At 39.1% G+C, this 24,709-nt stretch overlaps 2 protein-coding genes and 1 long non-coding RNA gene across 12 annotated transcripts in view; 2 read left to right on the top strand and 1 right to left on the bottom strand.

Moving 5' to 3' along the window:
* The window catches only part of LOC144039634 (dynein regulatory complex protein 1-like), a 281,634-nt gene that overhangs the window by 33,341 nt on the left and 223,584 nt on the right, over positions 1 to 24,709 (top strand). The gene's annotated exons all lie outside the window — the stretch shown is intronic.
* The window catches only part of otofa (otoferlin a), a 63,604-nt gene that overhangs the window by 25,631 nt on the left and 13,264 nt on the right, over positions 1 to 24,709 (bottom strand). For all 8 annotated transcript variants that reach the window (XM_077553184.1, XM_077553181.1, XM_077553185.1 and 5 more), the window contains exons 3-6: positions 13,732 to 13,820; positions 8,227 to 8,326; positions 5,878 to 6,077; positions 174 to 244 (exon numbers count right to left, since the gene is read on the bottom strand). In XM_077553184.1, the coding sequence (XP_077409310.1) occupies positions 174 to 244; positions 5,878 to 6,077; positions 8,227 to 8,326; positions 13,732 to 13,820 (460 nt within the window). The remainder of the gene's footprint in view (positions 1 to 173; positions 245 to 5,877; positions 6,078 to 8,226; positions 8,327 to 13,731; positions 13,821 to 24,709) is intronic.
* LOC144039704 (uncharacterized) lies at positions 16,280 to 24,435 on the top strand. Its single transcript, XR_013289518.1, has 2 exons — positions 16,280 to 17,678; positions 18,935 to 24,435. It is a non-coding gene; the product is annotated as an uncharacterized LOC144039704 (long non-coding RNA).

The following is a 24,709-nucleotide window of genomic DNA, read 5'->3' as shown; positions in this document are numbered from 1 at the left end:
GAAATGAACTTTTTGTGTGGGATACAGGCTTGAACAGTATTTTAATCTTTTTTAGGGGTTTCTTTAGGGGAAGTAATGTGTGCTCACACCCCAAAAAAACAAACAAACATACTGCATATATTGAATTTTGAAAAAAAAAAAATAATAATTGGTCTCAAGACTTGTTCCATGACCTTTCTTGTGATCTTCTTTCGATCCCCTGATCTTGCCAAGCTTCATGGCTGCAAACACTGCTTTCCCCGATCTGTTGTGGAAGACAAAAGGGACAGGGTGCAAGTGATACCACCAACTTGTACTTGATTCTCCAAACAAGCCTCCAAGGTCACTTTCAATCACTGGGCCCAAAGCCACCAGACTGATTGACACCGATCAAGAGGCAACCAAACACCGCCAAGTCAATCATAGCGACTCGGCACGACATTGAAGTCCGAGTTGCCGTCAGCCGCAATTGGTCAAAGCCACAATGACAAAAACAAGAGTGTCCGGTTTCTCCACATTTGTATGATCTGGATCGCATATCCCGGCCACTACAAAGACTCGTGATGTCACCGGCGACAGCCCCCGAATGAGCAGCCTGAATAATTAAGAAACCGCGTGACCGTCCAATTTGCTGCCGATATGGATACACGGCAGCAAATTAATGAATACGCTTTTGCCTTTGCGTCCTCAAGCATTGACAATCCGTCTACGGTATCTGGGTCCTGTTTCTGTTATAATCCCCGGCCCACGTGTGGAAAAACAAGGCAGAATTGTTTCCAAGAATGCCATGTCAAGTTCAAATTTCGAAATCTTTCAATGAATTTAAAAAAAGTGAAACTCATATACAGTATCACTCCATACACAGTCAAATATTATTATTATTATTATTTTTTTTTAGTAGTAATTATTATGATTACAACTTACAACTAACGAAAACTGCTCAGTAATGAGAATATTACATGAAAAACACACCAAAAAATATTTCAAATACAGACATTAGGTAGTAATTTGCCTTTGAAAAATGTGTTCAATGACCCTAACCCCAATGGAAAGTCCCAGCAAAAATTTGAAATAATTGTCATTGCTCCAGGATGCTAAGCTACTACGTTAAATACGTCGACAGCTGATGTATTCAACAAATAATTTGAAGCTCCATCAAGTTAACAACTAAATAACTTGATGCATTGAATTTAACATGATCAATTTCCCAGCTGGCCCAAAGAAGCTGCTATTCTCCTTAATGTAAATTTTTTTCTGCATTATTAAAAAAAAAAAAAAAAGCCCCAAAAAAATTAAAAAAAATAAAAAAAAAATAAAGCATAGTCTGAAAATACAATTTTTTTTTCATACTTAACACATGAAACACTTACTTGTCCCCGTCCACTTAATAGCGATGCAAGGTCACCATTAATCCTTTTCATAAACTTCGATGATTATTCTATTTCTCATCTATGAGGTGCTGCAGGTCCAAAACACGCAAGCAGATGAGACCAATGAGCGGGGGGGGGGTTGAAGCGTGGGTGCAAGGAGGGGAGCGACTCATGGAGGGGAGGATATAATTGGTAGATAATGAGGGTGGTTAATGTTACCAGCAGTCAAAAGGGTGTTGTGGGCCAACACGTCAGTCAACAACATCAACAAACACCGAAATCCCAAAGTTGACTGACCAAGTAGTAAAAGTAGACTCAAAACTCACACTTTAAGATCTAGGATGTTTTTTATATATATATATATTATCAAACAGCGGTTAAATAATTTTTACATGTGTATGTCAGTAAACAATAATAATAATAATAATATTGTACTTAAAAGCTTGTCTCTGCTGTTTATGTAGGTTTTCTGATGGAGACGTTTTTTTTTTTTTTTTTTTTTTTTTTCAAATTTTAACCAACTCATTTTGACCATCCAGGTTTATTAAAGACAAATGTTATGAAAAAACGATTGATTTAATGATGAATGAATCGAAATCTGTAATCTTTTAAATTTTACAAGAATTCTTTCCAGGTAGATTTAATAAAAAATAAAATAAAAAATAAAACGTCAATACTGCCGACACGACAGTAGAAATGGCGAAATTATTTTTCTTTTTTGTCGTTTTTTTTTTGTTTTTGAAAAAAAAAGAAAAATGGCCAAATTCATTCACACACAGTCGACACAAACGTGTGTATGTCAAGTATGTGAGGTATAACAAGTTGTGCGCACGTGAATTTGCAAATGAAAATGAACCATGCTGTGTTTATGCTGGTTGGGGGTGCAAATCAATAATAGATGACAGCATGGATAGATTGCCTTGTTACACGTGTATATGGCACTTGCAAATGAACGATACGAGGACGTATTATTGCTCACAACCAGACACCCCACATGGAAGAGTTGGCTATGCTTGCCAATCTATATCTACAATATATTCTTTAGCAATGCACTGTATATGAATGCTAAATAATTCACGTGTGTTCTGCGCGAGTTACTTTGCTGAATAGATTCTGACACCGGGGCTTTTTCTCTCACTTGCTCACAGCGATCCAGTTCACACACAGAAGTGCACTTGAACGTCAATCACACCAAAGGAGACGGACGGCAAAGCTTTTTCCCGGACTGGGCCTATTTCGGGTAAGTTAGTCAAGTCAACTCATCCCCGTCCATCCTCTAACGCTCTTAAGACGGCCGGGTCAAAAGTAACTCAAAACTGGGTGAAATAGCTAACCCAGCACTGGGTGCCAAATGGGGTGAGCCAAATGTTGGGTTATTTACACCCAGTGTTTTGAGTGGATATGTCCTATCGTTGGGTCAAGACTTCAATCCAATAAGTAGTTAGAACTACCCATGCTGATGAGTTAAAACTACACTCTAAAAACAGTTGGAACAAAAAAATTTTTTTTTTTTTTTTTTTTTTAACAACAACCCAAAAAATTGGGTCATTTTGTCCACAACAGCGGATTTTTTTGGGGGTCATTTTGTATAAAAGAGCCTAAATAAAAATTAGGAGTTTTTGTACAAAACAATCCCCCAAATCTGGGTCATTTTGTACAAAACAGTCCAAAAAATTGTGTTGCGTTGTAGAAAAAAACGGCCCAAGTTTCATCAAATAGACCCAAGAGGTGGCTCGGTCCATTTTTGGACCCAACTGTTTTTAGAACGTACCAAGAAATGTGTTACCAGATTCCCCAGCCTTTGCAGCATCGTCACTCCACTTGATTTTCTAGATGTTATTATCACAATCTTCCAACTCATTTACACTCTTGTAAGTGTCTTTGTGCTCCCAAACCTCATATTTTATAAAGTGATTTGAAAAAGTCCTACATAATGCATTCTGATGAGGCCGCAAGGAAGACGGGGAAAAAAAAGACAGGTAGCGAAACCCCGAGTGAGTCCAACACCTCCATATTCCCTTTAAATCCATTTTTCATTGCAATTTGACCAAGCGGCTTGGAAAAGAAGCCGTCTGTTTCAGACTTGTTCATTCCGATGTTTTACTTCCAGATACGCAGCAAATCTTTAAATCAAAAGACTTTCTGCCACTACAAAAGCAGCCGTGCTTCAAAGAAGGACAACACAGTAGGTCTTTATCAACGTCATTTACGTAAATAGTGCATACATATTACAAGGAGTGATGGGAAAATGAAGCTTCATGAAGCACTTGTGATATTTTTTGACTCCTCTAGATGGCACTCTTGGATTCAAGATGCAGTGCAAATTTAATCAATTATCATTGCGCTAAGCCTTCATCTCTAAACCAAGAGCACCATCTAGAGGAGTAAAAAAAGATCGCAAGTGCTTCATGAAGCTTCATTTTCCCATCACTAATTACAAGGACCCAAAAAAAAAAAAAGTGCCTTGTTAGTATGTTTGCACTCTAAAGATATTTAACATTCTTGTTGTGGCTAAATGTGTCCTGTTGGAATCTCTTACCCTGAGTGACAGCCCACCCACTCACCAGTTGATATATTCACTCGGGGTGGCAAAACCTCTGCAGAGCTTTTCTCATTGAGGTGCATCAGATAGCAAAAAAAAAAAAAAAAAAAAAAGTGTAAAGGAGATGGTCATAAATCATCGTGCAGGCCCGCAACCCACACAGGGGGGGCAGGGGGGGAAGGGGGGGGAAGGGGGGGGGGAAGGGGGAAGCCTGCAGCAACTTACACTACAATGCCTTTCAATTTAGGGGAAGATAATGAAGCGTATATGACAGGTATATATAAAGGCCTGACAAGCTGGCTTTAGGTAACTGCTGACAACGAGAAATAAATTTGGAATCCTGAAGAACCATTCGGAAGTCACTTTGCCGCTGTGCACTGAAACTGACGTCCGCTCGGTGGCCGCTGTCACGTTCGCAAAAGCGAAACACGCTTTTATTATAATTAGTGTAACGGCGTTCAAATATGCTAATTCATTCAATCATTTGCCTGCTGTTTGGGATTCAATTAAACATGCACGCCTCGCTGAGTGCATTTCTAATGGACCGTAAAATTAAATTATATTAAATTAATTAAAAAAAAAAACAATTCTTGAATATCCTGAAATGTAAGAATAGGAAAAGGATTTGAGCACAGTGTGACTTTGTCATTATTCCAGATGGATGCAACTGCCATTGTGAGGTCCTGGCATGCTAGGGTTGGGGTTTGCGTCACACCTGGAAAGACTTAAAGGCTTGCAGGTAAATGTTCCAAAGTTGCGGGCAAACACTGCATGAAGAATGAGTTTGGTGGGAGGTACTCAAATTTGCTGTTAAATAAACGTGAAGACCAGAGAGTTGTCAACTATATAATGCAAAAAATATTGAGCATAAGAACTGAAAGATTCTGCAGTAGAGGCCTGGAAAAAAAGCATTTCAAATGTTCTTCCCTTTAAGTTCATTTCATAATGTCTGTTCCGATACTTTTTGCTCACTTGAAAAGTGGGCGTGTCCAAAAAAGGTGGTCTGTCCTCAGTTGTTTTACGCATACAGATATAAAAAGCTGCAATTTTGAATCTGAAACCAAAAGGACAACAATTGACCTGGCCGTTCCAATACTTTTGCATACAGTAAACAACAATAAATGGTGGAGAAAGCGCATCGCCATCGCCATTGACACAAAAAAGTGTGGCAAAAATGTAGCTGTCTTCCGCAATATTTCCCCCTCAAGGCATTCACAAGAAAAAACAACTTTCAAGTGAGAGCTCTCTGATACATCTTCACTGTCGTGGCCGAGTTGTAAACAAGAGAAATGTTGCCAAGAGGGAAAACAGAGATATCAGAGATTGACGAATCTACTCGAGAGAAAAAAAAAAAAAAAACGTTCTTATCCAGGAGTGTCATTCTCCATGTTCTGCTCCTCGCGACTCCTAAAGCAAAAATGTCTGACTGTAAGATGAGGTCATTCTCTTCGTGACCTTATCTGTGCTTCGGATCCCAGGATCCAGTCCAATTAGCATCAAAATGCATTTGCCGCATGATGGAAAGGGGGAAAAAATAAAAGGTTTTTTTTTTCTCTTTCTCTTTTCTAACCCTAACCCAGAGAAGAAAAAAAAAAGTTTCTAAGACTGTGGAAAAGGTGATAAGGCCTCTTACTTGTAAAAGTGGCAAACACAAGGAAGGATCTTTTGGACACAAAAGCTTCCCAAGTGAAACTTCCTTCCCCTTCTGTTGCGCACTTTGCCAGAGGACAGAACTGTGCTTTGGCGCGCTAGGAACTCTCGGATGTACTGAACGCACGAATGCCCCTTCCAAGGACAAACCGGTGGCGGAACAAAAAGTACTCCTCATGCAAGCCCTGGAGACCCGTTGTGGTGTCTAATGCTCACCTGTTAGCAGCAGGAAGTCTGAATCATATCATAGCATTGTAAATAATAATAATAAAAATAAATCGTACTTTGCATCATATTCATATTTCACATTTGGGTGAGGCATCACGTTGAACTCACTTTCTGAAGGTGGGTATTGATCCCTGCAAAGATCGTTTTGCAGACGCCCCCGATCCGTGGCTTTGCCCCGACAGCAAGCTGTCCGTCTCGAACGTAAACATCCCGTCGCGGTCGTCGGGAACGTCCAGATGCTCGCCGTTACTCCACACGCCCGCTGTGCCGTCCATCGGCTGGTATCGGATCTCTATGGTAACGCTGGTCTGAAAACCGGAGGAAGACTTGGTTAAAAAGGCTTGCATTTATTGCACCCAAAAAGAGGTCATTTCATTAATTGCATTTTTCAATGAATTAGCCGATTAATCGTCATCAACCCAAATAAATAATCCTTATCAGTTGTTAACTAGTGCATTTAAATGATTTACTCTTTAAAGCTGTCAATTTGCTTTGTTTTCCTAAATTGATCTGCTCCATTCTTCTTCCTGGCACTGTTGGAAGTTTCACATAATTTGCCGCACCTTAAGGCTAACTCGCGTCTTATTTTAGATTAAATGCATTTAATTGTGTGTGAAAACAGCTGCCATTACAGGAAATGGACTCGGCTGTAAATCATCTCTAGGGTGCCTTCTGGGGAAATTTGGTTAACAGTAGTTTAAAAATCCCCCACAGAATCAATGGTGACAAAGTCATTTCTTCTGGGAATTTTTATTTGGGGGCTGGGGGTGAATATTTTTCAGACTTTTTTTTTTCACAGTCGATTTATTGCAAGCAAAAAGACGGCTGCGATGAAAAATGTTTCCTCGCTCCCTGAGCTTTTCTTCCAATTCTCAGAGTAATCGGTCTACTTTTATTTGGTGTTACTATAGCAACCACACCAGCACATATTTGCAAAAGAAAGCGCTATCCTTGAGCCTCGCTTCTGCTCAGCCTTAATTGTCTGTATGTACGCGTGTAGCCACTTTCATGCGTGCGCGTGTTGAGTCTTAAAGCGCTCCCACGGGCGTGCCATATCGTCTGAAAAAACATCGCATCAGCACGTGCCCCCCCCCCCCCCCATCGCAACTCGCCTGAAAGCTGCCTCAGTCAGAACCGCCAACATCTTCACACTAATCGCTAAAAACAACTTTCTCTCAAGAGCTATAATTAGCGGTTAGCGCAAGAATACAATTAAGCTGCTGTTGCTTAGAGACCGATTGTTTTTTGCTTTGTTCTCCTCCGTTAACACCTTGACCCGAACTTGTGTGAGAATTCAATCTGATAGGCGATTTTGTTTGTCGCCTTTTAGCCAGATGCGTTACAAAAGTTGTGCGTTTAAAATTAATTAAACATTTTTTGTTAACGAAATAAAATAAAAATGTGAGTAATTAAAAAAAAAAAAAACTAAAATTACAGATTATGTTTATAAAACTAAATCAAATAAACTATAATTCTAGCAAAAATGTATTTTGTTTTTCATCTTTGTCGGTATCATACACGAGTATCGTATCGCACCCCATGTATCGAGATGCATATCAAATCGTCTTTTTTGTACAGTATACCGGATACAAATCGCTTTGACCTTGGATAGTTTGAGCTTTGAAGCGATTTTTACATGTTGCGCATTGCAAACAAAAGCTACGGATCGAATCAAACCGAATCAAATTGTTACATTTTATCGTTACAATCTTGAATTGCATCGTAGCTCACGTATCGAAAATGGTGGAGCGATGCACACCCCTAATATATATGTATATACAGTGTAGTGTACAGTATATGTGAAATTAAACTAAAATGAAGCAAGTTTGGAAAAAAAACAACTAATGAAAACTAAACAGAAACTAATAAAAGCTAAAAAAAAAAAAAAATTTTAAGTAAAACTGAAATAAGTAGTAAATTATGGTAAATAAATCCATATACAAGTTATGGAATGCTTTAAGGCCAGATTTAAGGAACTTTCTAAGACTGTAAACACTAAAGAATGAGATCATTTCAGACCACATCACATCATATGATTGCAATCCCAAGATGCAATGCAAATACGCCCCCTGGTGAGCAGTAGAGTCAACAACAAGCAATATAATTAGATGCAAGTAAGTGGGCCATGACAACATAAAAAACTAAACAAAATAATTGGAGATTGATGAGCATTTATACTGAAAAATAAGATAGAACTCACTCACCCATCCTGAATAAGGCACATTATGTAGGCTTTGAGTTAATGACGCCAATAAAAGTCTGATGAACATCATTAAAACGTAAGAAAATGTTATTTGTGTCTGTATTCACACAGTTAGCTTTGCGGTGTTAGCATGGTATCGTTTCGTATCCTGTGTGACTGTAATTCTGCTCTCATGAGAAGACATGATTTCATCTTTTTTTTTTGCTGAAAACAATATGAGTTTGTGGCAAAAATAATCCTAAATCTAGACTCACGTTTATAGATGTGTTATTATCGTCTATGAGTGTGTCGGTCAGCTCGAGTTGCCCCTCCTCCGCCACCTTCTGGAGCACCATGCAGAACGTCCCCACTAGTCTGAAAACACAACAATCAATGCATGTCATTGTGTATTGGTGTCGAAGTCCTGCTATGGACTGTAAGGCGCGAGTGGGTTGAAGGTGAAGAGTGTGGCAGTCGTAGCTGCTGGCGAAGGTAAGCGGTGAGCGGGATGGGCTGTTTTTCTCATCGGCTCATTTCCAGCTCGTTACAGTTGAAAGGAAGCAGCGGCTCAACGTGACACATGGACACGGCCATAATAAGAACGTGTAGGTGGCTTGTGCGGCCAAAGATGCCATTCACTCCTTTCCACCTACAGCTTTTTCACTGAGGATTCCAACAGACACTAATTTAACTCCAATTTGGTCAGATTTGAACCTTTTTACCCAAAGGAAATAATGGAAATAGAAACAGGTTTGTCGTAGGGCTTTTTCAAACTGTGACAATGAGGCGCTCTAAAGTCACCATGCCGGGGGGAACCTTCACCCCAACATCACCCCTAAACCGAGTGTCGCTCTTAAGCTCTCTCTCTGTGATGTGCACACACTCGCAGCTGACAACGTGGCACTCTAAAGTCACCATGCACGTCAGAGCCTTCATCCCCCCACATCATATCCCCACCCCAGTGTCACTCGAGCTCTCTCTGTGATGTGCGTGCACTAGCGGATGACAACGAGGCACTCTGAGGTCAGCATGTCAGGGGGAAGCCCCTGTCATGTCGGACCCCCAACATTACCCTCCACCCCATCCTGGTGTCACCCTTGAGCTTTCTCTCCATGATGTGCGCACGCTCGCAGCTGACAACAATGAGGCACTCTAAAGTATGCCAGTGTGAAGCAACTGTCACATCAGACCCATTCACCCCAACATCACCCCCTAACCTAGTGTCACTCTCAAGCTCTCTCTCTGTGATTTGCACACACTCGCAGCTGACAACGTGGCACTCTAAAGTCACCATGCACGTCAGAGCCTTCATCCCCCCACATCATATCCCCACCCCAGTGTCACTCGAGCTCTCTCTGTGATGTGCGTGCACTCGCAGATGACAACGAGGCACTCTGAGGTCAGCATGTCATGGGGAAGCCCCTGTCATGTCGGACCCCCAACATTACCCTCCACCCCATCCTGGTGTCACCTTTGAGCTTTCTCTCCATGATGTGCGCACGCTCGCAGCTGACAACAATGAGGCACTCTAAAGTATGCCAGTGCGAAGCAACTGTCACATCAGACCCATTCACCCCAACATCACCCCCTAACCTAGTGTCACTCTCAAGCTCTCTCTCTGTGATGTGCACACACTCACACCTGACAACGAGGCACTCTAAGGCCCCATTCCAGGGAAAGGCCCCGTCACGTATGAACCCTTCACCCCAACGTCACCCCCTACCCCGGTGTGACTCTTGAGCTCTTTTTTTGTTGTTGTGCGCGTGCACTCACAGCTGACGACGAGGCGCTCTAAAGTCACCATGCCATGGATGCTCACCCCCTCCAACATTACAACTCATCACCCACACCCCCATCACTCTTGAGCTCTCTCTCTCTTTGATGTCGTCAGCGCACTCGCTGCTGACAACAAGGCACTCTAAAGCTGCCATGCCAGCAGACTATCCCTGTCTAAGGATACACATTCTAAACGCACTCAAATGAATTTTCTGCATGAGCTTGAACTGTATGCAGGTTCGATTTCAACTTGACGGAATGGACAGTGGCGAGAAGCTTTGCTGAACATTTTGATCTTTTGTTTTCCTCCACTAGAAATGTTTTCGTTGCCATTTGGACAAATCCTTGTAAAGACACCACAGCCAAAAGCAGACGGCGTCGTAAATGATTGCTTACACTCGTCTTATTGTTACCCCGCATTAAGCAGATTTGATTGTGAAACATGCTGAGCCCACTGAGAATCATTCCTCCTTTGCCGCAGCTTTGACTGCATCCAGCTCGTTGCTACTTTTCTTGCTTAACTGGCTTGGAAATAAAAGTCGGAGCCTTTGTAAAGAAATTGCTGTGAGTCTAAAACAAACAGAATCATAAAATCCATGAGAAAGTCACTTATTTTACATAATTAGAAGAGTGATTTGTTCCAATTCAATTAGGTTTGAAACATCATTGAGCTTTTGATTAGAAGATGGCTAGTTTCTAGCATGCAAATTGTGAAGACAAGCTAATTCCCCAAAGCTTTCATCATGTTTGTGCACTTTGTAGACACGCTGAAGATCTTATCACTCTGGACACGCGACTAAATGGATTAAGACTCCTAGAGTTGTGCGTATAATTAAATCAAAGTCAAAACATTCTCGTTCTTCCACAAAATTCGGATAGCTTCGTTGTTACCGGCAGGATAATAAGGCGTAAACATACAATCATGGCGATATTGCTTCCATACACTTCGCACCATCAACCTCGAATCACCATTGAACTGGCCAATTAGAGCTGTTGAATATTTTAAAGAGTTTACCCCAAAAGTGATTTCAGCCCACAAACCAACAAGTCATACGGTCTATGAGGAACACACAGTGTGGTCGCAGGCTTGCTTGCACTCTAATGGTAAACACCAACGTACTAAAAGGTGAATTTATAAAACGTGGAATTGTTGCATAATCATTGAAAGAGTCATCAGACGACGCGCACAAAACGATCACCCGGCAGCATAAAAGCCTGCAGGGAGCGATGATATCACAAAACAAGCACACGCGATCAATAGTTTAAGCACTTGGCATGCGTGCCAGAGAAATGTGCGTATCATGGGTAATGATATGCACAAATACATTTAGCATGTCAGACAGAGGCGGGGGTTGAAATCCCATCTAATTTAGACTGGACTACAATCCAACACTTTTTTTTGGCATCGAGGAAAAATCCTTCTTTTTTTATTTATTTTTTTATTTATTTTATTTTTTATTTTTTTTAATTTTTAAATTTTTTAATTTTTTTATTTTTTTATTTTTATTTTTATTTTTATTTTTATTTTTATTTTTACTTTTACTTTTACTTTTATTTTTATTTTTATTATTTTTTTTCTGGAGAAAAATCCTTCTAACTTTCGACTAGGCTGACATTTTATCCCGCAGCGCCCCCTGCTGTCAACTGGAAGTGAGGTCAAAGTGCCATCACGGCCAAACCCAGAAAGCAGGTGAGCCGTGTCGTCCGCAATGCGAGCCCGAAGGCGGTTTGACGCCAATTTCAGTTAGTTGTGGATTTTGGATCTGAACCCCAAAGGAAGCCGCCCCAGGCTTAACCCTACCCAGGTGAACACATTATTTGTTATTATCTGCAGCCGTAGCAGAAAATTGGTTGTGAAATCATGAGTGGTGTGGCGGAACAGCGCACAGAACATCATGCGTCACTGCTTTCCCAATGTGCTGTGGCGGCGTTATCGAACATGTGGTCACTGGATGGGATGCGGCGGTGGCTGTGCTGGTGGTGATAATACTGAAGCTCCTCCACTTTCTAGGTCTCAAGGGATTGGTCGTCTAATTCTAGTCTCTGAAATCATGAAAAATACTCATTAACTGAGCAATAATAGAAGTTAGTGCTGCTGCTGCTGCTGCTTCTAGTTCCAGTTTTCTACTTTGGAAACTGCACCAGGAAGAAAAAAAAAAAGCAGTAACAATTAATAGCGTCCTTCTGTTGAAGTGACACCGCATCTGTCACACAGGCCTGCCACCAGTCTTTAGCGCTGCAATGTTGTCAGTGGACACACACTCACACAGTCGAATCGAGTAGGAGTGTATAGGGGACATGTGGAAGCTTGGGGACTATAAGCAAGCAGCTGCGAGAATCTGGTTGAATTTTTAAAGACTGAGAAGAGAAACAAGCAGCCATAGCGAATCCTTTTTTTAATTTTTTTTATCATGGGAATATACATTCCAGACCCACCTGCATGTAGCTGAAAATCTATGCTATAGGAAGATATTAAATGTTTTATATTACATGAACTCATTGACTTCCAGCCATTTTCACCCCCTTTGCCGCTTTACTGGATTTTGACTGTTTTTGCAAGGCCCACAGAATATTCTCTATTGCTATAAAAACATGGAACCGACCAAAAGAAAGATTAGAGTCTATTCTTTGTATGTGTTTCCTTCCGTTTTGCAGAAATTAGCATTAGAATATAGCTAAGTTTCATCATGATTCACAAACCTGTTGAAAACACCAGGAAAAAGAGCATGTTGCTACATGGTTGATCTCTTATACTCTGCTGCCACCTGCTGGCCGTTTTTTTTTTAACAACTATCATTGCTTTAAGCGAACTCTTCATGTCAGAAGCTGAATCAAAGCCTTCTGTAAGCTCTAGAATAAAAAAAAACACAAAACTTTAAAAAACGTATAAATACGTTTTTGGGAATGCATGTATTAAGTATTAAAGACGTATTTATACGTTTTTGAGTTTGAATGAGTTAAGGAAGCATATTGAAAGAAAAACAAAAAAATGATTGCTAAAATCTAACAGAGAGGGTGCGAATGATGAACCATGAAACGGCGTACAACAAACTGACACTCTTAAACGATACATCAAAAAAGTAACCCAAATTGGGTAAAATGGCTAACCTAATGCTCGGTCCAAAAGAGACCCAGCAAACGCTAGCTTGAAGATTTGAGCCAGCACATTGGCTCAGGATTTTTGACCCGACAAAGGGTGAAAACTCCCCATAACGATGAGTTGAAGCTACCAAGAAATGTGTAGCCATGGTTCAAAAATTTTTTTTTTACTAACTACATTAAATCACTTGCATTTGCTTTTCCAAACCCAACCCAACCGTTTTTTTGTGGGTGGGCCAGAAATCGAACCCCAATCAATTTTCTACAAATACTTTACATTTACAACTTCAGTACACAGCAAAGCTGTCCAAAATGATGGGCCCGCCAAATCCAATTTCCAACCCAATCTGTAAACGTAACCCAGTCTGCTCAAAATCCACAACTACCAAACACAACCCATCATTTTTTAGTGTGTATTGATGAAAAACGCTTAAGCGCCCCAAATGGCGTAAATACGTCACAAAAATGGAGCGATAAATGACGGCAGCAAATATCAATAGCCGTGATGTTTCTCATTAGTCTGTATGCCAATGCGGTGTTAAATCAAATGCACTTTGTGATTAAGCGTCGTCCATCATGATGGCCGCAAGTCTTCCTTGTCTGATTTGATCACTGAGTGACAAATGGGCCCATTACTGACCATCTAATACACTTCTTTTTTTTTTTTTATGACCGGCCACTGATGAGGAAGATATGATGCTGCTTTTAATTGTGAGTCATGACATGAGGTAACAAGAAGAGAAGGAAGATCATATTTAAATACTGCGGTTGTGGTTTGCAGTCCATTGCACAAACAAGTGAGAACCATTTTAGTACAAGCTGGAAAACACGGTGCGCAGTTAGATAGATTGTGCATCGAGAGCAAAAAAAAAACATGCAGTTTGATATGATGAATGCGACGTCACCTGTTACTGAAGACTTTGCTGTAATTGTAGACTTGGATCTCCAGCATCTCGCTGCCATCCAGCCTGCTCGCAAATGGCCATCGAAACATCTGGAAGGAGACACGCATGGGCAGTTAACACAATGGGACGGATTTTTTTTTTTTGGGGGGGGGGGGGGGTTATTCTATTTTTCTATGTTTGTTTGTGGTGGCTGTGTTGAAAAGAAAACCCCAATGGGCTAAGATATGCGCACCCCAGACCCAATTAGAATTAACTATACACCGATGTGACCAAAAAAACACAAAGTTTCAGCAATATAACCCATCAGTGGATTTCTCATTTCGCAGCGTCTCCACTGTGCTGCACGGTTACATTTTAGGAGACGCCGTCAGGGCAGAAGAAGGGATGAAGGTTGAAAAAGGTGATTTCAAACTCATTAAAAGTCTCCCGCTGATGTCGGCCTCTCATTCAAGAAAACACTGCAGGCTCTTCGGCAGGCTATCAATCAGGCCTTTGTTCATCCCATTAACCAAATCCTGGGGTCCCCCCCACCCCCCCCAACTGTACATGTGCACGGTGGTAACGTTTCATGGATGGTGTTAGATATTATTAACATTTAAATTCTTTATTTTCATATATTAACCATTGTTATACATTATTAACATCTTAATTCTTTATATTAACCATGTTGAAAGGTTTTATAGACGTGTAAAGCAAGTGTTGAACTCAGTATAATTTGACCTTGAGATGGGACATATTATTTGGTCTAGAAGTTCCTTCTCTGTGGGAAAACACATTTGGTCCTTGAGAACAGAATCTGTTTCGAACACGCACCCCTGACTCTGCTTTCGCCATCGCTCATTTGAAAAGTACCCAGAGAGTATGTTTTGTCTACAAATGAAAGAGAGGCGGTCGGTTTTAACTATAAGAAGCCATTTTACACGCGGAAGAGGCACATTCGGCGCTCTGAATTCCACCTGTTAAGTGATGAATTGGAGTCTGTTACGTTGTCCAGAGATCTCTGTTAGATTAAAATCATTTTTGCTTTTTCTTACATTAAATCTGTCTTCAAGTTTTGGAACACGCAAAGAGGACAAATAATTTTATTCCTCTTTCAATGGCGAAAAGGATGCACGCAAACACAAAGCTGATTTCCTCTTAGTCCGACATCTACAGCATATAGAAAATGGATGACCGACTTAATTTCCCCAGAGCGAAAACGGCCGCACGTCATTGACAATAAATACAGTATATGTGTATACAGTATGTGTTGACTCTCACCCGGCAGAATGTTCCTTTCATCATGCATGGCTCAGTGTTTGCCTTCAGCCATTCAACAGCACAAGAATACAAAATGTTAAGAAATATATTTGTCCTTACTTTTCTTTTCTTTTTTTATATTTACTGCATTTGCATGAGTATGAGCACCTTTGTTTTTTGTTTTTTTTAAATTAAAATACAATTTAAGCCATTTCTTTTCACGTTAGCGTTATAAGATAATTATGAAATAATACGAACTCAGTGTCATAGTGGTATATTTGAAGTTTGAATTGTCAATATAGGCAACTAGGAACTGTTTGTTTTTTTTCAACTTATTTGCTATTCGCAGCAGGACTTGGTCCTTATTTTAACTCTTTGACTGCCAGACGTTTTCAGAAACGGGTTGTCCCCAGTGCCAGCCGATTTTAAGCATTTTGACTGATCTTTCAAGGTCCATAGAAAATTATGTGTTTGGACTATGGAAACTGAAGGATATTATAACATTTTAATACCTATTTTCATATATCGATTATTGTTACTGATCATGAACATTTTAATTCTTCATTTTAAGTTTGTCAAAGTGTCTTGTGTCCTGAGCAGGGCACATGATGTTGACCTCGTATGTTCTGGGTTAAAGCTGGGACCATATTATTTAGTCTAGAAAAGTTCCTTCTCATCACTTTGTACGAAAACATATTTTCGCCCTTGCTATACACTGATTGGTCCAGAATTTCTTGTTTTATTTTGTACACGTACATTGTGGTCTTGAACAGAACTTGCTTTGCTTTTCCATTAGTCACGGTCATTGGTGCTTTTGGGTCAAATGATAAAGTGAGATTTTGTTATGAAGAAGAATATGAAAAGTGCCTTGAAAATATACATATTTTGGCTAGAGACGAATACAGCTGCAGCTTCGCTAAGAGTTCTGTTGTTTGACATGCCCTTCAACTGTATAACACATTTGCTCATTCATGAAGGGAGAGATATTCTGCTTGGAGACTGAATTGTAATAAAAGGCTGGCCCTTCGAAAGAAGGGTGTGCATTGTTGATCAAAACCTGTCGGAGTTTGATTCAATGGTGTAACAGGAGATCTCCTCTAAGAATTATCCTGCGCAGGAAACTCTGTTCATTTCTCATCTCACCAGTTGGTTTATTGGACACGCAAAAAGTTATGGATTAACTACACCCCTCAGTTGGTGATTTTAATATACCTTCTTCAGTTGGTGACCCTCCGACGGCAAGGCGTTTGACGGTTGTTGCGTTCGCGGACGGTTTGAATTCCTGGCGCCATATTAATTGAGGTAAGTGGAGATCTTATCCACGTTTGAGGAATTCTTTCTGTCTAGGAGCGCTCCGGCCGCCATGCGTTCTTGTAAGATAGCCAAATCAAGGGTGAGATTTGTGTGAGCAGAGGTAGAAGTTTAAGTTGTTTGGTTGTATGGAGTCAATAATTGTGGAATTTCCTACGGTATTTTAAGTATACATATTTGTGGTGCACATTGAATTGAATAGCGATCGCTAGTAAGTCAGTCTGGGAAACATTTTGTCTTTACAAATTTGTTTTTACAGACGATAGATACGTAGATAATTGATTTGAAGTCTATGTATATGAGATAAGAGATATAAGATGAAGTTGAGAGTAAGTCAGTCTGGGAAACATTTTTGTCTTTACAATTTTGTTTTTACAGACGATAGATACGTAGATAATTGATTTGAAGTCTGTGTATATGAGAGTAAGTCAGCTGGAGAAGCATTATTCTTTTACCAGCGTTAGATGTGTGGGCATTGGTTTTACGTCCATACATATTTAAGTTGAGAGAAGTCGGCTCAAAAAGCATCTTTGTCTTGATCCCTGCCTGATGCGCGGGAGAGACAAACACTTTGTTTTTATGAGTAATAGATTCTTGGGTAATTAGATACAAAGATCCTTGAATAAGTGTTGCCGATTAAAGCTGCGGGAGGATCGACTGCTTCATTTTCTAGGGACAAAGGACTCAACTTATAGGAAGTCAGATTGACATAAAACGGATTTAGTACGCCGTTTTAAGATTAATCGATAGGTCTATGAATAATTGGATATTGACATTTTTAGACAAGATATAAGAGATAAGATGTATTGACTCAACTCGTGGAAGTCGGGCTGACTAAAGCATATTTGATACGACGCTTTAGATCAAGCCAATAGGTCTATTGAATATTCGTGATTAAAATTCAAAGACAAAGAAACTGTTGAAGCTGGGGTAGCGCAGTTGACATCCGGATATTTATGTGTTGATATGTCGTACAAAACGACATGTCTTGTCTGTCCGTTGTGTGTATGCCGTCTGATCGGTGAAGAAACTCTAACGTTACGGTAAAATCTTAAAGGGACCGCGACGAGAACAGTTGATTAATTCTGTTATAAGTGAGACGTCACTTCATTTAAATATTAATACAACTGAACTATGATAATCTACAATATAATATAATACAAATCAATAAGCTATAAAATACCTGAGTTAATAATTAAGACGAAACATGGACACTCTATTTGAACTCAAAACACAGTGGTTTGACCCGAATGGGATTCCGTTGAGTTTAGATGGGATGACGCTGGATAAACAAATTGGAAACGCATGCGCTGTGGCTATAGGGATTTTACCTACAAAGGCTAAACGAGAAACAAAAAAAGAACTTTGCGACTGGATGCAAGACGGCTGTAGAAAAGGTTATTTTCCGCCATTACAATCTGCAGTGTGTCTAATCTCTTTGATGAAGAGCGTTGAACTTGCATGTGTGAAAAAACGTCACGAACTAGATGAGCTGGTGCAACACACATCTGTAATTTCTTCGAGTGGAAGAAAAGCCAGAAATGATCGAAAGCTTGTTGATAAAATAATGAATAATGCTAGAATACTAGCTTTAGGTATTTTTGTGAAGTTATAACCATTTATATAACTAAATAATGATATAAGACTAAATGATTTGACCTGATATGACTTCCGCTAGTCGGAATTAAAGCTTCCGGATTAATCATACCGTTTAAATAATGACTTAAAATGTAATTAATATTGAACGACGGGACTTGATTATATTGTGAAAAAGGTTAGTTTATTCTAATAAGATATGGCATTTGTTCGATGGTTTTAATGACGGCAATTTAACTTTGAATGTGCGTACACGGCGACCGCCCGTTAATAATGTTATGAGTGTATGTAATTTTATATAGAGGAGAGTCCCGGACGTATCTTTAAGAAAAGTGTATTGAAAAAATGATGAATACTGAAATGTTGCTTTGCAAATAAAATAACTGTATAATACAAATTTATGTAATAAAACAAATTAAGCCGTTTAATAAGCGCTAAACGGGATAAATTAATTAGACGGTAAAATTACTAATAAAACTTCTAACGCTAAAACCCGCAATTGTCTGCGTTAAATAATTGAACGACATTATATAAATTGTTGCCGTAACTGATTTTATAAGCCCCTTACATAAATTTCTTAAGCACTAATGTTGAATACTTAAACTGGCTTCAAGAGTGCAAATACGTCATATTTAAAAATTATGTTTGCTATAAAACGAACGAATATTAATACACAAATAACATAGAGAGGTATAGTTTTAAGATATTATAAAATTTAGATGCATGTCTTATGCTTGTAGAGCATGGGTGGCTTTGACTGATTGTAGTTGCTATGACTCATTCCCTTTCTCGGGTTAAAAAATGCCAACAGCCATCAATCTTTGTAATGAGGTCAAATAAAATGTTTTTATAAAAGGTAATGTTAATTGTGTGATTGTTTTAGATTAAATAGTTTAGTCTCTACTCTTATTTTAATAATAATAATAATAATAACTAAAAACAAATAACTTGGATGGCAATTAATGTGGAATAATTCTTATATAGATGATTGTTTTTTCCCTTATGATTTTGTTTGTGCGCGAGAACATTGTTTAATAAATTTTAAATATCTTTTCAGAATCAGGAGACACACCCATTAAGGACAATTGGGGTCGCACCAAAGTGCCATGTTCCGGTCCTGGGGATGAAGTAATGTGTTAATTATAATTTAAAAGGAGTTTTTTATTTATTTTTTTCTCCGACGTTTATAAATAGAAAGTAATTTTAATCTCTCCTGAATATATTTAACCTTTGAATTCGACATTTGAAGTCTCATTACAAACAGACTGGGGAAGCTATCTGGAAGAAACACATTTTTGACATAATTTGAGGTGCTATGTAATTAAAAATCATTCCTGCTTTGACGTTTGACCAAAGGCTGACTTTACGGGCTGCGGCCTCCATTGAGAAAACATTAATTGAAAACTACACACTTATTAATTAACTATATTTGTAAATTGTTAGAGTATATCTGTCCTATTTTATCCTAAGTATTATTTATGAAGGTATGCAAAACATATTAAATTAAATATTGTAAACCATAACAAATATTGACATATAATTAGCAATTATTTAAAATTGTAAACTTTCATTGTTTTAATTATTATTTTTTATTATTTTTATTTTTATTTAATTTTTTTAATAAAGGAAGTTTTTGGTTTTAATATTTACTGACATGTTATAACCTAAATACTGTTGGGGCAGATTTTAATGTTTTCAGTCGAGTGAGGATTATTGGTCAAGGGTCATTATTTCGGAACAAAGTCAACTGGCGGGACACAGACCTCTTTAAAAACCCCCACCCACAAAGAAACTGCAACTGCCACCACCATCAGAGGGGCGTGATGCAGCCATCATCACAAAACATCCTGCCAATACCTGATGGAGAGGGGAGGTTCCTGGCGCCACCTGTTGCAACAATGACTGTGCCATCATATACAAATGTGATAAAAGAAAAACTGCTCCACTGCCCAATGCACACAATGCTCCGCACGAACTGTCCTATGAAAAACTGCTCCATATGCTCTGCACAAGCGTCCTTAAAGCATTCCTGCGTCCAGAACTGTCCACTACGATGGTGACTCAACCCCACAAACAATGCTTTCCTTGAATTAGTGATACCAGGCCATATGATGTGATACTGACTGTTTACACTGCACTCTATTTTTGACAGATATAAGGTGATAACATCTACAGTAAAACATTTCGTAAATATAATGAACTGATTGACAACACTATATACACACAGATTTATTACATTTTAAAAACGTTTGATGTCTATTTTGATTTGATCTGATTTGTTTATCTCTGTCTATTTTGAAACAGTCAGCTTTTTGGACAAACATCAAAAAGGGGGACTAGCAAGCTTAATGGTAACATTAAAACTAAGGGCAACTTTATGTATTAATAATAATTGATGAATTGGCTGAAAACTGAGATTCTTTGTAAAATTCATTGGCATAAGCTACAATATTTTTATAGTACAAAAGATAATACAGGTAAATTTCGTCTGGTTTCAGAAATTGAAACAGCTAATATGAATACAGATAAGATACAATTTATTTCAATCTTAATTATTATATTTTACTTTTTTAAGTTTGGTCTTCTAGTGTTTTCCCGAATTCTCTTTTGAAATTTAAATAGTTGCTTGGGACGCATTGTCGAATTTGCTGGTTAAATGTAAAATTTTCCCCTCTTTCTAAACAAAAAGCAAGCAAAATTTATTTACTGCAAAACTTTATATATTAGTCTGAAAGAGTCTCTAAAGCGATTTTTTTTTTCAGATGGGGGAATTATTGGTTGGTCTGGGTATATCGTCGCGAAGGACACAAACAGTCCATGTTAAATAAATAAATTTAAAATTAAAAGTTAGTCTTAATGCGATAATTATAGATAGTCCGTGAGAATGAATTTTACAGGAGGACAATTGGGGATTTCCTTGACCATGGAGAAGGAGTAAGTTTTGGCAGGGACGGCGAAAATAAGGTGAATATGTTCCATTTCTATTTCTATTTTTCCCTTGGGGCCCTGGGGTTAGATGTTATTTTTTGATTTTATTTGTTGACGAAAGTTGCATTTATTTAATGGCTGGAAGCACATCCATGCTATATCTATAACAATAAATATTATAAAACATTCCAATAATTATTACATTCTGTAAACAAAATTGGCCTCGTCAAATTTGAACTGGCTAAAGATTTTCATTTTTTGCATTTAAGAATGTGCTCAGGTCATTAAAGTCAGCCAAAGGCTGGATCCTAATTAAATGTCACAACAAACAGAATTTTTTCCCACAGGAGAGGCCTACAGAACTTTACTAACATTTACTAACCCCTAACTAATAACACTACCAAAATGCTCTTTCAAAAAGAAGGGATGTGAATAAATGTTTATTAGTGACTAAATGAAAATATTTTGCACCCAGATAAGGTGATGAAAAGGTCAATCTAGTCCAGTCCACGGGGCACCTGGTTCCACATCTTGCCTATTAGACCAGCCGGAGGTCCGCCTTCTACTCAACCCCCACCTTCAGGAGCCAGCCACCACCGGGAATCAACAGAGAAACCACTGCACCTGCCATCTGACGAATCAACAGAGAGACCAGCCAGCTGTTCCAGTGACCAGATGTGCCAGCCGAGAGGCCATTCAACTGCTTCCAGTGTCAGCTAACGAGCTGAGGAATTACTACATGAAGATTGAGTTTCGCTGAGGACGTCTTTCGAATGGAAACAGGAGGAATGTGTCCCTTTTTCCAGGGCATTCCACAAAGAATGAGTCACAACTTGGGAAGATAAAATCCCGGTGACCGATTTTTGCACCCCTGGCAGTTGGAGAGAGGCAGAAGGACCCTCTTCACAAAAAGGCTCTGTTCAACCTTCTGCTGATGCTGCTCAAGGAACCTGAGTGCACCATCCACACAAGAAAATAAAGAAAGTGACGACTGTTTAAAAAAAAAAAAAAAAAAAGAAAAAATCACAAGATGGCTACTTCGAAGAGACAATGCGTCTTCAATTGCGTCTGCATCACGACACTCTTTCTTATACTGACTGTTATGCCAATTTTGTGTTTTTGGGATCCCCTAACCACATCTGTAAACGCAACCACAAAAATTCGGGCTAAGCGAGACATGAACTCTCCACACATTCCCTGGGTTATATCCAAAACGTATGATGACTCAGTCACGGTGACAGTTGCCCCAAACACGAACACCTCTGTCAAAATTCCCATTACGTCATTAAAGGGATTTAGAGGATGGGAAGAGACAAGGGGAGGAATATGGGTGAAATATTGGTGGTATTTGACAGGAAATGTTGCGCAACTAGATTGGGGTACTTTTATAACCACCCAAAGTGGACAATATTGGCCACCGGGAAAAAGCAAGGAGGCTGTTTTCTTTTCTAAAAGGACAACACTGCGTAAAATGGGAGGTCAACTCGAATTAACCTTTTCCATTCCCGACGGGAATATACGACCAGCTAATGTAACTCTATACAACACCTCCTGTTTTGGATTACTGTTATGGGCATGGTCCCACGGCGTTGACCCACGTTTTCCTATTCTAATCTGTGTAAATAAGACTATGAGTAAGCTAGACCAACCAAAAATGACTAAATACTCAATGGAGAATGGGATAAAAGCTGTAAGTGTACCGATTGATAGTGTAATTGAATGGTTTAGGGTTACTACAGGAGTATCCAAAAGCAGCAACAATTGGCTATTGCTAGCACACGAGGCAGCACACGCCTCTGGTAAGGAGTGTGTAGTATGTGTGGGACCACGACCTTTATTGAGAGTAATCCCGGCTAAAATCGAGGAACAATGTATAATGGAAATTATGAATAAAACTGCCCCAAATGCCAAATGCTCTCAATGGGATAAGATATATCCACTAGTGAATTTGCAGACAACTAAACCAATATTTTCAAAGGAAATTGCAGATGGTAATTTTTCATGTATTAAAATGACAGGTACCGGAGAACAATTGGGAGAACTAGATCACATTTCACACTGCACTACAATAATAAATGTGGGTCAAAAATTCAAGCCGCAATCAAGGGCTGACATTTGGTGGTGGTGTGGGCATAATCAGATATTTGACAAGTTGCCTTGGGATGGCAAAGGATATTGTGCTCTCATCACCCTTCTTCTGCCAGTACAACTTTTTCCCACCTCGGTTGATAACCTTTTACAAATGATTGACACTTGGGAACCACAATCTTCTCCTCCTTTCCATAGAATTAAACGATCTTCTTGGCAACAGGAAAATGTCCCCACCTACATTGATGCGATTGGAGTGCCGAGAGGTGTGCCAAATGAATACAAATTGACTAATCAAATAACTTCAGGATTTGAATCCCTAATTTGTTGGTGGTGTACCATTAACAAAAATGTAGACAGAATTAATTATGTGCATTACAATGTACAAAGACTAGGAAATTGGACTCAATCTGGATTTGAAGCTGTACATGGCCAATTGGCTGCCACATCTTTGATGGCTTTTCAGAACCGAATTGCACTTGATATGCTATTGGCAGAAAAAGGGGGAGTTTGCTCAATGTTCGCAGATCAATGTTGTACCTTCATTCCTAATAATACCGCACCGGATGGTACTTTAACTATTGCAATTAAGGGACTCCGGACACTTAATAGAAAGATGAATGAACACTCGGGTATAGACACTTCGCTATGGGATAATTGGATGACTGTATTTGGCCGCTACAAAACCTTAATTTCCACAATTTTGATATCAATTGCTGTATTTACGGCTCTAATAACAATATGCGGATGTTGTTGTATACCCTGTATTCGTTCCCTTTGCGAGAAAATTATTTCTGCCGCAATTGAAAAACAGGACGTACGAAATAAGTCTTCTTACATGATGATGGAGGCTATTACTTCCTCAGCCCGGCCTGCTGCAACATCCGATGTAGATCCCGCTGGAATCTTTGTGTAAAATGTTTAAATATTTAGTTATTGGGCTTAGTGTTTACGTAAGCCCAAAAGGGGGACTGAAGGATATTATAACATTTTAATACCTATTTTCATATATCGATTATTGTTACTGATCATGAACATTTTAATTCTTCATTTTAAGTTTGTCAAAGTGTCTTGTGTCCTGAGCAGGGCACATGATGTTGACCTCGTATGTTCTGGGTTAAAGCTGGGACCATATTATTTAGTCTAGAAAAGTTCCTTCTCATCACTTTGTACGAAAACATATTTTCGCCCTTGCTATACACTGATTGGTCCAGAATTTCTTGTTTTATTTTGTACACGTACATTGTGGTCTTGAACAGAACTTGCTTTGCTTTTCCATTAGTCACGGTCATTGGTGCTTTTGGGTCAAATGATAAAGTGAGATTTTGTTATGAAGAAGAATATGAAAAGTGCCTTGAAAATATACATATTTTGGCTAGAGACGAATACAGCTGCAGCTTCGCTAAGAGTTCTGTTGTTTGACATGCCCTTCAACTGTATAACACATTTGCTCATTCATGAAGGGAGAGATATTCTGCTTGGAGACTGAATTGTAATAAAAGGCTGGCCCTTCGAAAGAAGGGTGTGCATTGTTGATCAAAACCTGTCGGAGTTTGATTCAATGGTGTAACAGGAGATCTCCTCTAAGAATTATCCTGCGCAGGAAACTCTGTTCATTTCTCATCTCACCAGTTGGTTTATTGGACACGCAAAAAGTTATGGATTAACTACACCCCTCAGTTGGTGATTTTAATATACCTTCTTCAAAACACACAAACTACCAAATGAAAGATTGGACTCTCATCTTTCATCAGAAAAAAAAGTTTGTTTCTACCTTATTCCGTTTTTCAGTAATCAACAATAGAAAATGGTTAGT

The sequence above is a fragment of the Vanacampus margaritifer genome, chromosome 19, assembly GCF_051991255.1.
Source record: "Vanacampus margaritifer isolate UIUO_Vmar chromosome 19, RoL_Vmar_1.0, whole genome shotgun sequence".
Taxonomy (NCBI): domain Eukaryota; kingdom Metazoa; phylum Chordata; class Actinopteri; order Syngnathiformes; family Syngnathidae; genus Vanacampus; species Vanacampus margaritifer.
The sequence above is the reverse complement of the archived record's forward strand: the minus strand, read 5'-3'. Positions and strand labels throughout refer to the sequence as shown.